Here is a 15,000-nt window from a genome sequence, read left to right on the forward strand (position 1 = left end):
TTATATTCCTCTCTATTCCTAGTTATTCCATAGGGATGATGTTGAAAGGCATGACTAGGGTTGCCAAATTCCCTGGTTTTCCAGAAATCCTGTTGGAGCATTCCAGAGTTCTTGCTTATTCCCTCCTGATTCCAGGAATCCTCCAACCAGGACTTCAGGAAAACCAGGAAATGTATTGAAAGTTTGCAGATTTTTGCAAGGCGTGACTTGATTTGGGGAACGGAAAATATCAGTCATGAGAGACTGGGTTAGATGGATGCCGGCTAGGTGAGGTTAGGGGTCAGTCATGACTCAATGGACAGAGGAAAACACCCATCACTATAGCACCTCTAATGCTGCCTCTCTTCTGCTATTAAACAACATTAGTACTCAGACACACAGACCGTACAGTTTGTACTGTAGATGTGTAGTGGTGTAATAATGTTATATGATGGACTGATTGATCTTCTGTTTTATGTGTGATGGAAGTGCCTTAATGTGTTTGGACCCCAGGAAGAGTAGCTGCTGCAGGAAATAATGGGGATCCCTAATAAATACTAACACACACACACACACACACACACACACACACACACACACACACACACACACACACACACACACACACACACACACACACACACTGGTTATGGACAAACTAACTTTCACACACTCAATTTATCCTAACCCCTCTCTCACTTTCTCTCTCAGTGTGCAGATCCAAGCGGTGAATGTGATTGGCTGTGGCCCGTTGAGCCCACCCCTGGTGGCTAGGACACGCCCCCTCCCTCCGGCTCCTCCTCCTTTGGAATGTTCGGCTGCCGGCCCCCAGAGCTTGAAACTGAAGTGGGGGGAGAACGCTGCACACACACACACCCGCGCCCTGCTCTCCAATGACATGTTCTACACACTACAGATGGAAGATAAGAACCACAGGTAGAGTATAGAGTACACACACACACACATAGCTACTACCATCCAATGGTTCCAATGGCTCAATGTTATGTACGTTCTAGATAAAAGCATCTGGTAAATTACCATATTACATATCACAGTTCTACTGAAGGAAAATACTTCAAACGCATTGTGTGAGTGAGTGGTGCGTGTGTGTGAGTGAGTGGTGCGTGTGTGTGAGTGAGTGGTGCGTGTGTGTGAGTGAGTGGTGCGTGTGTGTGAGTGAGTGGTGCATGTGTGTGAGTGAGTGGTGCGTGTGTGTGAGTGAGTGGTGCGTGTGTGTGAGTGAGTGGTGCGTGTGTGTGAGTGAGTGGTGCGTGTGTGTGAGTGAGTGGTGCGTGTGTGTGAGTGAGTGGTGCGTGTGTGTGAGTGAGTGGTGCGTGTGTGTGAGTGAGTGGTGCGTGTGTGTGAGTGAGTGGTGCGTGTGTGTGAGTGAGTGGTGCGTGTGTGTGAGTGTGTGTGTGTGTGCATGTGGGGAGATAGGTAGAGGAAACGACAGTAACCAGTAGATCTAGGGAGAACTCACGATGAGAACATCTAGACTACAGAACTAATTAGAACCATGAACTGGTCAACCATGCTGTCCATTAGAGAACAGACTGAAGGAAGGAGAGAAATAAATAGAGAGGTAGGGAAGTAGAGGTAGGAGGAGGGAGCGAGGGAAGGGGGAGCGAGGGAAGGAGGGAAAGTGGAGGGAGGGTGAAGGGAAGGAAGGAAGGAGGGAGGGTGGAGGGAAGGAAGTAAGGAGGGAGGGTGAAGGGAAGGAGGGAAAGTGGAGGGAGGGTGAAGGGAAGGAAGGAAGGAAGGAAGGAGGGAGGGTGAAGGGAAGGAAGGAGGGAGGGTGGAGGGAAGGGAAGAGGAGGGAGGTAATAAAGGATAAGTGAGAGAATTAGAGAGACTGTCTGTCTGCCTAGCAGTGCCTTGGGTGATGGGTATGCTTGGCATCCCTAGCCACAGCCACATTACGACATGTATGACTGGTGTGGTTGGCATCCTGGCATCCCTGGCCACAGCCACATTACGACATGGATGACTAGTGTGGTTGGCATCCTGGCATCCCTAGCCACAGCCACATTACGACATGGATGACTAGTGTGGTTGGCATCCTGGCATCCCTAGCCACAGCCACATTACGACATGGATGACTAGTGTGGTTGGCATCCTGGCATCCCTAGCCACAGCCACATTACGACATGTATGACTGGTGTGGTTGGCATCCTGGCATCCCTGGCCACAGCCACATTACGACATGGATGACTAGTGTGGTTGGCATCCTGGCATCTTGGCATCCCTAGCCACAGCCACATTACGACATGGATGACTGGTGTGGTTGGCATCCTGGCATCCCTGGCCACAACCATATTACGACATGGATGACTGGTGTGGTTGGCATCCTGGCATCCCTAGCCACAGCCACATTACGACATGGATGACTGGTGTGGTTGGCATCCTGGCATCCCTAGCCACAGCCACATTACGACATGGATGACTAGTGTGGTTGGCATCCTGGCATCCCTAGCCACAGCCACATTACGACATGGATGACTAGTGTGGTTGGCATCCTGGCATCCCTAGCCACAGCCAAATTACGACATGGATGACTAGTGTGGTTGGCATCCTGGCATCCCTAGCCACAGCCACATTACGACATGTATGACTGGTGTGGTTGGCATCCTGGCATCCCTGGCCACAGCCACATTACGACATGGATGACTAGTGTGGTTGGCATCCTGGCATCTTGGCATCCCTAGCCACAGCCACATTACGACATGGATGACTGGTGTGGTTGGCATCCTGGCATCCCTAGCCACAGCCACATTACGACATGGATGACTGGTGTGGTTGGCATTCTGGCATCCGTAGCCACAGCCACATTACGACATGGATGACTGGTGTGGTTGGCATCCTGGCATCCCTGGCCACAGCCACATTACGACATGGATGACTGGTGTGGTTGGCATCCTGGCATCCCTGGCCACAGCCACATTACGACATGGATGACTGGTGTGGTTGGCATCCTGGCATCCCTAGCCACAGCCACATTACGACATGGATGACTGGTGTGGTTGGCATCCTGGCATCCCTGGCCACAGCCACATTACGACATGGATGACTGGTGTGGTTGGCATCCCTAGCCACAGCCACATTACGACATGGATGACTGGTGTGGTTGGCATCCTGGCATCCCTAGCCACAGCCACATTACGACATGGATGACTGGTGTGGTTGGCATCCTGGCATCTTAGCATCCCTAGCCACAGCCACATTACGACATGGATGACTGGTGTGGTTGGCATCCTGGCATCCCTAGCCACAGCCACATTACGACATGGATGACTGGTGTGGTTGGCATCCTGGCATCCCTGGCCACAGCCACATTACGACATGGATGACTGGTGTGGTTGGCATCCTGGCATCCCTAGCCACAGCCCCATTACGACATGGATGACTGGTGTGGTTGGCATCCTGGCATCCCTAGCCACAGCCACATTACGACATGGATGACTGGTGTGGTTGGCATCTTGGCATCCCTAGCCACAGCCACATTACGACATGGATGACTGGTGTGGTTGGCATCTTGGCATCCCTAGCCACAGCCACATTACGACATGGATAACTGGTGTGGTTGGCATCCTGGCATCCCTAGCCACAGCCAGAGGGTTGTGGACTAACTGACGGGGCGGTAATTAACTGACTGTCCAGTATGACCCCCACAATGCCAACATACACACCCTTCTATTCTAGCAGAGCTGAACTGCTTTCACAGCTTGGTGAGTATATACCCCTACCCATCTCCTCCTTCAAACCCATACGGTCACCCCCCACCAGACAGCTCTCATTTAATTACTTACGGTACCCCTATTGGGCCCTGAAGTGTTGCTGGCCATGTGACCTGCCCAGGAAAAACTCAGGGTCCTAGTTACAAACTGACCTTGTCTTGTGGTCAGGAAAAACTCAGGGTTCTAGATACAAGCTGACCTTGTCTTGTGGTCAGGAAAAACTCAGGGTTCTAGTTACAAACTGACCTTATTATTTTTTATTTCACCTTTATTTAACCAGGTAGGCTAGTTGAGAACAAGTTCTCATTTACAACTGCGACCTGGCCAAAGATAAAGCATAACAGTGTGAACAGACAACACAGAGTTACACATGAAGTAAACAATTAACAAGTCAATAACACAGTAGAAAAAATAGAGAGTTTATATACATTGTGTGCAAAAGGCATGAGGAGGTAGGCGAATAGTTACAATTTTGCAGATTAACACTGGAGTGATAAATGATCAGATGGTCATGTACAGGTAGAGATATTGGTGTTCAAAAGAGCAGAAAAGTAAATAAATAAAAACAGTATGGGGATGAGGTAGATAAAATTGGGTGGGCTATTTACCGATAGACTATGTACAGCTGCAGCGATCGGTTAGCTGCTCAGATAGCAGATGTTTGAAGTTGGTGAGGGAGATAAAAGTCTCCAACTTCAGCGATTTTTGCAATTCGTTCCAGTCACAGGCAGCAGAGAACTGGAACGAAAGGCAGCCAAATGAGGTGTTGGCTTTAGGGATGATCAGTGAGATACACCTGCTGGAGCGCGTGCTACGGGTGGGTGTTGCCATCGTGACCAGTGAACTGAGATAAGGCGGAGCTTTACCTAGCATGGACTTGTAGATGACCTGGAGCCAGTGGGTCTGGCGACGAATATGTAGCGAGCGCTAGAGCTTGTAGCGAGACCTAGAGCATACAGGTCGCAGTGGTGGGTGGTATAAGGTGCTTTAGTAACAAAATGGATGGCACTGTGATAAACTGCATCCAGTTTGCTGAGTAGAGTGTTGGAAGCTATTTTGTAGATGACATCGCCGAAGTCGAGGATCGGTAGGATAGTCAGTTTTACTAGGGTAAGTTTGGCGGCGTGAGTGAAGGAGGCTTTGTTGCGGAATAGAAAGCCGACTCTAGATTTGATTTGTTGTATGGCATTGAAGCTCGTTTGGAGGTTAGATAGCACAGTGTCCAAGGACGGGCCGGAAGTGTACAGAATGGTGTCGTCTGCGTAGAGGTGGATCAGGGAATCGCCCGCAGCAAGAGCAATATCATTGATATATACAGAGAAAAGAGTCGGCCCGAGAATTGAACCGTGGCACCCCCATAGAGACTACCAGAGGACCGGACAACATGCCCTCCGATTTGACACACTGAACTCTGTCTGCAAAGTAGTTGGTGAACCAGGCAAGGCGTCATCAGAAAAACCGAGGCTACTGAGTCTGCCGATAAGAATATGGTGATTGACAGAGTCGAAAGCCTTGGCAAGGTCGATGAAGACGGCTGCACAGTACTGTCTTTTATCGATGGCGGTTATGATATCGTTTAGTACCTTGAGCGTGGCTGAGGTGCACCCGTGACCGGCTCGGAAACCAGATTGCACAGCGGAGAAGGTACGGTGGGATTCGAGATGGTCAGTGACCTGTTTGTTGACTTGGCTTTCGAAGACCTTAGATAGGCAGGGCAGGATGGATATAGGTCTGTAACAGTTTGGGTCTAGGGTGTCTCCCCCTTTGAAGAGGGGGATGACTGCGGCAGCTTTCCAACCCTTGGGGATCTCAGACAATATGAAAGAGAGGTTGAACAGGCTGGTAATAGGGGTTGCGACAATGGCGGCGGATAGTTTCATAAATAGAGGGTCCAGATTGTCAAGCCCAGCTGATTTGTACGGGTCCAGGTTTTGCAGCTCTTTCAGAACATCTGCTATCTGGATAGCGGGGGCGGAGCTGTTGGCCGATGTTGGAGTAGCCAGGAGGAAGGCATTGTGAGGCCTTTGAAAAATGCTTGTTGAAGTTTTCGATAATCATGGATTTATCGGTGGTGACCGTGTTACCTAGCCTCAGTGCACTGGGCAGCTGGGAGGAGGTGCTCTTGTTCTCCATGGACGTCACATTGTCCCAGAACTTTTTGGAGTTAGAGCTACAGGATGCACATTTCTGCCTGAAGAGGCTGGCCTTTGCTTTCCTGACTGACTGCGTGTATTGGTTCCTGACTTCCCTGAACAGTTGCATATCACGGGGACTATTCGATGCTATTGCAGTCCGCCACAGGATGTTTTTGTGCTGGTCGAGGGCAGTCAGGTCTGGAGTGAACCAAGGGCTATATCTGTTCTTAGTTCTGCATTTTTTGAACGGAGCATGCTTATCTAAAATGGTGAGGAAGTTACTTTTAAAGAATGACCAGGCATCCTCAACTGACGGGATGAGGTCAATATCCTTCCAGGATACCCGGGCCAGGTCGATTAGAAAGGCCTGCTCGCAGAAGTGTTTTAGGGAGTGTTTGACAGTGATGAGGGGTGGTCGTTTGACTGCGGATCCGTAGCGGATACACGCAATGAGGCAGTGATTGCTGAGATCCTGGTTGAAGACAGCGGAGGTGTATTTGGAGGGACAATTGGTCAGGATGACGTCTATAAGTGTGCCCTTGTTTACAGATTTAGGGTTGTACCTGGTGGGTTCCTTGATGATTTGTGTGAGATTGAGGGCATCTAGCTTAGATTGTAGGACTGCCGGGGTGTTAAGCATATCCCAGTTTAGGTCACCTAACAGAACAAACTCTGAAGCTAGATGGGGGGCAATCAATTCACAAATGGTGTCCAGGGCACAAAAATAATAGCGATTCCTTATAACATTGGGTGAGGCAGGTTACCGGAAGGTATAATCAAATAAAAAATCGAAAAGAGATTGAAAGTAAATATGGGTCCAGTGAGTGGATGGGCTGGCTGGGGACGCGGCGATTCAGACAGTTAGCAGGCGAGTGGTGAGTGCAAATGAGGTAAGATATGGTGGCGAAGTAATTACAATATATCAATTAAACACTGGAATGGTAGATGTGCAGAAGATGAATGTGCAAGAAGAGATACTGGGGTGCAAAGGAGCAAGATAAATAAATAAATACTGTATGGGGATGAGGTAGGTAGATAGATGGGCTGTTTACAGATGGGCTATGTGCAGTGATCTGTGAGCTGCTCTGACAGCTGGTGCTTTAAGCTAGTGAGGGAGATATGTACTTTAACCATTTGTACATTGTTACAACACTGTATATATATATAATATGACATTTGTAATGTCTTTATTGTTTTGAAACTTCTGTATGTGTAATGTTTGCTGTTAATTATTATTGTTTATTTCATTTTTGTATATTAGCTACCTCACTTGCTTTGGCAATGTTAACACATGTTTCCCAGGCCAATAAAGCCCCTTGAATTGAATTGATATGAGTCTCCAGCTTCAGAGATTTTTGTAGTTCGTTCCAGTCATTGGCAGCAGAGAACGGGAAGGAAAGACGACCAAAGGAGGAATTGACTTTAGGGGTGACCAGTGAGATATACCTGCTGGAGCGCGTGCTACGGGTGGGTGCTGCTATGGTGACCAGTGAGCTGAGATAAGGCGGGCCTAACCTGGAGCCAGTGGGTTTGGCTACACGTATGAAGCGAGGGCCAACCAACGAGAGCGTACAGGTCGCAATAGTGGATAGTATATGGGGCTTTGGTGACAAAACGGACGGCACCGTGATAGACTGCATCCAGTTTGTTGAGTAGAGTGTTGGAGGCTATTTTATAGATGACATCACCGAAGTCGAGGATCGGTAGGATGGTCAGTTTTACGAGTGTATGTTTGGCAGCATGAGTGAACGATGCTTTGTTGCGAAATAGGAAGCCAATTCTAGATTTAATTTTGGTTTGGAGATGCTTAATGTGAGTCTGAAAGGAGAGTTTACAGTCTAACCAGACACCTAGGTATTTGTAGTTGTCCACGTATTCTAAGTCAGAACCGTCCAGAGTAGTGATGCTGGACAGGCGAGCAGGTGCAGGCAGCGATCGGTTGAATAGCATGCATTTAGTTTTCCCTGCATTTAAGAGCAGTTGGAGGCCATAGAAGGAGAGTTGTATGGCATTGAAGCTCGTCTGGAGGTTAGTTAACACCTTGTCTTGTGCCCAGGAAAACCTCAGGGTTCTAGTTACAAGCTGACCTTGTCTTGTGGTCAGGAAAAACTCAGGGTTCTAGTTACAAGCTGACATTGTCTTATGGTCAGGAAATACTCCTGTCCTTATAGAGCCATCACATCATCCAAAGTCGCATGCGCAGTTCTTAATCACTACATCGGTTTGTTTACACAGAAGTAAATACGATCACGTCCGACTTCAGACGCAGCTCATGCAAGTTAGCAAACACGTAGTCAGACTGTTATCGTCTACCACATCGCAGATATCACCGGAGGATTGATTACCTAGCAAGCCAGCGAGGCAAGGTAAAACATCCCAAAGAGATCTTGTTGAACACATCAGACTGGTGTGTTGTCATTGTCATCACTCACTCAGCTAGGTTTGTCAAGGTCCTGACGTCCGGTGTATAGCTATCGCCTACAGGGATTTTTGTTGCGAGTGTGCTCGCATCACTCGAATGTGACGTTTGCTTGTATTCACCAAGCCGGAGTAGGAAAATAAATGCAGGCTAGATCTGCATCCCAAATGGCACCCTATTCCCTGTATAGTGCACTACTTCTGACCAGGGCCCGTAGGGGCCTAGCAAGTGCCCTTAAACAAGTCTGTAATGCATTTAATGGATCAGTGTGGTTCCTGACTTATCTCAGACTGATGAATATTGACTCATTACTTCTGTTAAGAACATTTAATTATGAGGAGTTTAGCTGCATTTAGCAGTCTATCTATCTCCCCTTCTACCTCCTCTCTATCCCCCCTCTCTCTATATCCCCCTACCTCCTCTCTATCCTCCCCCTCTACCTCCTCTCTATCCCCCCTCTCTCTATATCCCCTCTACCTCCTCTCTATCCCCCTCTCTCTATATACCCTCTACCTCCTCTCTATCCCCCTCTCTCTATATCCCTTTACCTCCTCTCTATCCCCCTCTCTCTATATACCCTCTACCTCCTCTCTATCCCCCCTCTCTCTATCCCCATCTACCTCTTCTCTACCCCCACTCTCTCTATATCCCCTCTACCTCCTCTCTCCCCCCCTCTCTCTCCCATCTACCTCCTCTCTATCCCCCACCCTCTATCTCTCTCCCCCCACCCTCTACCTCCTCTCTATCCCCCTCTCTCTATCTCTCTCCCCCCTACCTCCTCTCTATCCCCCACCCTCTATCTCTCTCCCCCTCTACCTCATCTCCCTCCCCCACCCTCTATCTATCTCCCCCTCTACCTCCTCTCTCTCTCTCACTCCCCCTCTACCTCCTCTCTATCCCACCCACCCTCCCTCTCTCTCTCACTCCCCCTCTACCTCCTCTCTATCCCACCCACCCTCCCTCTCTCTCTCACTCCCCCTCTACCTCCTCTCTATCCCACCCTCCCTCTCTCTCTCACTCCCCCTCTACCTCCTCTCTATCCCACCCTCCCTCTCTCTATCTCTGGCACCCTATTCCCTGTATAGTGCACTACTTCTGACCAGGGCCCGTAGGGGCCTAGCAAGTGCCCTTAAACAAGTCTGTAATGCATTTAATGGATCAGTGTGGTTCCTGACACATCTCAGACTGATGAATATTGACTCATTACTTCTGTTAAGAACATTTAATTATGAGGAGTTTAGCTGCATTTAGCAGTCTATCTATCTCCCCTTCTACCTCCTCTCTATCCCCCCTCTCTCTATCCCCCCCTCTCTCTATATCCCCTCTACCTCCTCTCTATCCCCCTCTCTCTATATACCCTCTACCTCCTCTCTATCCCCCCTCTCTCTATATCCCCTCTACCTCCTCTCTACCCCCCTCTCTCTATATACTCTCTACCTCCTCTCTATCCCCCCTCTCTCTATCCCCATCTACCTCTTCTCTATCCCCACTCTCTCTATATCCCCTCTACCTCCTCCCTACCCCTCTCTCTCTCCCCATCTACCTCCTCTCTATCCCCCCTCTCTCTATCTCTCTCCCCCCACCCTCTACCTCCTCTCTATCCCCCTCTCTCTATATACCCTCTACCTCCTCTCTATCCCCCCTCTCTCTATATCCCCTCTACCTCCTCTCTATCCCCCTCTCTCTATATACTCTCTACCTCCTCTCTATCCCCCCTCTCTCTATCCCCATCTACCTCTTCTCTATCCCCACTCTCTCTATATCCCCTCTACCTCCTCTCTACCCCCCTCTCTCTCCCCATCTACCTCCTCTCTATCCCCCCTCTCTCTATCTCTCTCCCCCCACCCTCTACCTCCTCTCTATCCCACCCTCCCTCTCTCTCTCACTCCCCCTCTACCTCCTCTCTATCCCACCCACCCTCCCTCTCTCTCTCACTCCCCCTCTACCTCCTCTCTATCCCACCCTCCCTCTCTCTCTCTCCCCCCCTCTCTATCTCTCCCCCCCTCTCTATCTCTCTGCATGTGTCTCTACAGGGTAGAAAGTGCATCATCAGAGCTAAATGGATTTAACTGGCAGTATTGGACACCCCCTCTCCTCTACCCTCCTCACATTTTCCCAGTCCCTCTTCTCCCCTGCCGCTCCTAAACAGACAGTATTAGGGCTGAATTACCTGGAATCTCTGTAATTGACATATTGCTATGGTAACCAGATACACAGACACTATTAGAGAGAGAGAGAGGAGAAAAGGGGCACAGGGAGAGAGGGGGGATTAGGAGAGGAGGACAGTATTATTGGCAGTAAACAAAGACATATCAAATGACCAAACAGCAAATATTGTTTTCATTTCTACAATGACCTTCTCAAACTCATGTGGTGTCCTGACACCGGTCTGTCTGTCTGTCCCCTCCTCTCTCTCTGTAAGATGCAGTGAAATAACTACACTTCTGCCTCCCCCTCTCTCTTCTTATCCTCATGTTTCTACACCGGTCTCTCGCTGATTTTATTTTTGTCCATTTGAAGCTCGGAGCGTGAAGCCACCCTTCCTCCATACATACATACATACATACTGTACATACATGCATACTGTACATACATACATACATACATACTGTACATACACACATACATACTGTACATACACACATACATACTGTACATACATACACACATACATACTGTACATACATACATACATACATACATACATACTGTACATACACACATACATACTGTACATACCAACATACATACATACATACTGTACATACACACATACATACTGTACATACATACTGTACATACACACATACATACTGTACATACATGCATACTGTACATACATACATACATACATACTGTACATACATACATACATACTGTACATACATACACACACACACACACACACACACACACACATACACACATACATACTGTACATACATACTGTACATACACACATACATACTGTACATACATACTGTACATACACACATACATACTGTACATACATACTGTACATACACACATACATACTGTACATACACACACACATACTGTACATACATACTGTACATACACACATACATACTGTACATACATACTGTACATACACACACACATACTGTACATACATACTGTACATACACACATACATACTGTACATACATACTGTACATACACACATACATACTGTACATACACACATACATACTGTACATACATACTGTACATACACACACACATACTGTACATACATACTGTACATACACACACACATACTGTACATACATACACACACACACACACACACACACACACATACATACATACAGTGGGGCAAAAAAATATTTAGTCAGCCACAAATTGTGCAAGTTCTCCCACTTAAAAAGATGAGAGAGGCCTGTAATTTTCATCATAGGTACACTTCAACTATGACAGACAAAATGAGAAAAAAAATCCAGAAAATCACATTGTAGGATTTTTAATGAATTTATTTGCAAATTATGGTAGAAAATAAGTATTTGGTCACCTACAAATAAGCAAGATTTCTGGCTCTCACAGACCTGTAACTTTTTTGCCCCCCTGTACATACATACATACAGAGACGGACAGACATGCGTTTTGATGGGGTTGTACCTGCTATGTAATATTCTCAGAGTGTGTGTTGTTTATTTCAGGCTAAGTGGTGTGTTAATTGCTTGGCCCTGGTTGTGCAGAAATGCCTTGTCAAAACAACCCTGGGTCATAACTCATCATTTACACACACACACACACATACACACACACACACACACACACACACACACGGTCTGCCAGCACTGATGATTATGGAAATGTCCTGTGAGTAAAAACAGAATATTTCGTTGTGCAGAGATGGACTTGTCCTGTTTACTGGGTTGACTGGTCATACTGCATTTATGCAATAAAGAGAACATAACAGCTGATATACCCTAAAAGAAATGTGTGTGTGTGTGTGTGCGCGCGCGCGCGCATCACTCCCCTACCATAAATGCTTCAGGTGAAGTTATGTCTCTGTCACTCTCAGACACTTCTATATCCTCTATCCTAGCGGAAGCTCTCCCTCCCTCCCTCCTTACCCATCTACCTCTTTCCACTGCCTTCTCTCTTTATGAGAGCCTGCTCTCATCATTTTATTAGACTCCTTATTGTTCTCTCTTTATGAGAGCCTGCTCTCATCATTTTATTAGACTCCTTATTGTTCTCTCTTTATGAGAGCCTGCTCTCATCATTTTATTAGACTCCTTATTGTTCTCTCTTTATGAGAGCCTGCTCTCATCATTTTATTAGACTCCTTATTGTTCTCTCTTTGTGAGAGCCTGCTCTCATCATTTTATTAGACTCCTTATTGTTCTCTCTTTATGAGAGCCTGCTCTCATCATTTTATTAGACTCCTTATTGTTCTCTCTTTTCCTCTCTTTCTCCCTTTCTTTCTCTTTCTCTCTCTCACTCTATTCCTCTCTCGTTCTCTCTCTTCTGCTCTCATTCTCTCTCTCCTTACCTCTCAACCTTGTCTTTCTGTCCAGGTTTGTGTGTATCTACAGAGGTCCCAGTCATACTTACAAGGTGCAGCGCCTGACAGAGTCCACCAGTTACCGGTTCAGGATCCAGGCATGTAGTGATGCAGGGGAGGGACCCTTCTCAGACACGCATACCTTCTCTACCACCAAGACTGTACCCTCCGCACTCAAAGGTAAGGGTGTGTGTTTGTCTGACGGTGTGTGGGTTTCCGTCACAGGAGGCTGCTGACGGGAGGACGGATGGAATGGAGTGAGTGGACTGATACAGTTGAAGCCGGAAGTTTACATACACTTAGGTTGGAGTCATTAAAACTCGTTTTTCACTCCACAAATGTCTTTTTAACAAACTTTAGTTCTGGCTAGTCGGTTGGGACATCTACAAGTCATTTTACCAACACTTGTTTACAGACAGATTATTTCACTTATAATTCACTGTATCTGTCACGTTTGTTGAAAGGAGTGGACCAAGGCGCAGCGTAGAGTTCCACATCATCTTTAATAGTGAAACTTACAAAAAAGAATAACTAACGTGCAGTCGGAGCGCAACATCAGCACGAACCAAAACAATATCCCACAACCCAGGTGGGAACAATAGAGAACTTAAATATGATCCCCAATTAGAGACAACAATAATCAGCTGCCTCTAATTGGGAACCATACCAAGCACACCAACATAGAAATAGAAAAAACTAGAACATCCCCCTAGTCACGCCCTGACCTACAATACCATACAGAACCAAGGGCTCTCTATGATCAGGGCGTGACAGTATCACAATTCCAGTGGGTCAGAAGTTTACAGACACTAAGTTGACTGTGCCTTTAAACAGCTTGGGAAATTTCAGAAAATTATGTCATGGCTTTAGAAGCTTCTGATAGGCTATTTGACATCATTTGAGTCAATTGGAGGTGTACCTGTGGATGTATTTCAAGGCTTACCTTCAAACTATGTGCCTCTTTGCTTGACATCATGGGAAAATCAAAAGAAATCAGCCAAGATCTCAGAAAATAATTGTAGATGTCCACATGTCTGGTTCATCTTTGGGAGCAATTTCCAAACGCCTGAAGGTACCACGTTCATCTGTAGAAACAATAGAATGCAAGTATAAACACCATGGGACCACACAGCCATCATACCGCTCAGGAAGGAGACACGTTCTGTCTCCTAGAGATGAACGTACTTTGGTGCGAAAAGTGCAAATCAATCCCAGAACAACAGCAAAGGACCGTGTGAAGATGCTGGAGGAAACAGGTACAAAGGTATTTATATCCACAGTAAAACAAGTCCTAAATCAACATAACCTGAAAGGCCGCTCAGCAAGGAAGAAGCCACTGCCCCAAAATCGCCATAAAAAAGCCAGACTACGGTTTGCAACTGCACATGGGGACAAAGATGGTACTTTTTGGAGAAATGTTCTCTGGTCTGATGAAACAAAAATATAACTGTTTGGCCATAAGGATCATCGTTATGTTTGGAGGAAAAAGGAGCAGGCTTACAAACCGAAGAACACCATCCTAACCGTGAAGCACGTGGGTGGCAGCATCATGTTGTGGAGGGGCTTTGCTGCAGGAGGGACTGGTGCACTTCACAAAATAGATGGCATCATGAGGTAGGAAAACTATGTGGATATATTGAAGCAACATCTCAAGACATCAGTTAAAGCTTGGTCGCAAATGGGTCTTCCAAATGGACAATGACCCCAAGCATACGTCCAAAGTTGTGGCAAAATGGCTTAAGGACAACAAAGTGATGGTATTGGAGTGGCCATCACAAAGCCCTGACCTCAATCCCATAGAATAATTGTGGGCAGAACTGAAAAAGTGTGTGTGAGCAAGGAGGCCTAGAAACCTGACTCAGTTACACCAGCTCTGTCAGGAGGAATGGGCCATAATTCACCCAAATTATTGTGGGAAGCTTGTGGAAGGCTACCTGAAACATTTGACCCAAGTTAAACAATTTGAAGGCAATGCTACCAAATACTAATTGAGTAAACTTCTGACTCACTGGGAATGTGATGAAAGAAATAAAAGCTGAAATAAATCATTCTCGCTACTATTATTCTGACATTTCACATTCTTAAAATAAAGTGGTGATCCTAACTGACCTAAGACAATAATTTTTACTAGGATTAAATGTCAGGAGTTGTGAAAAACAGAGTTTAAATGTATTTAGCTAAGTTGTATGTAAACTTCCT

The 15,000-nt window shown here is 46.7% G+C and overlaps 1 protein-coding gene across 3 annotated transcripts in view; it reads left to right on the forward strand.

Moving 5' to 3' along the window:
- The window catches only part of fndc3ba (fibronectin type III domain containing 3Ba), a 167,913-nt gene that overhangs the window by 150,236 nt on the left and 2,677 nt on the right, over positions 1-15,000 (forward strand). For all 3 annotated transcript variants that reach the window (XM_090240245.1, XM_090240246.1, XM_090240244.1), the window contains exons 24-25: positions 691-915; positions 12,815-12,981. In XM_090240245.1, the coding sequence (XP_090096371.1) occupies positions 691-915; positions 12,815-12,981 (392 nt within the window). The remainder of the gene's footprint in view (positions 1-690; positions 916-12,814; positions 12,982-15,000) is intronic.

Source organism: Oncorhynchus mykiss, chromosome 7 (genome assembly GCF_057628025.1).
Source record: "Oncorhynchus mykiss isolate SJ-2025 chromosome 7, ASM5762802v1, whole genome shotgun sequence".
NCBI classification, from domain to species: Eukaryota; Metazoa; Chordata; class Actinopteri; order Salmoniformes; family Salmonidae; genus Oncorhynchus; species Oncorhynchus mykiss.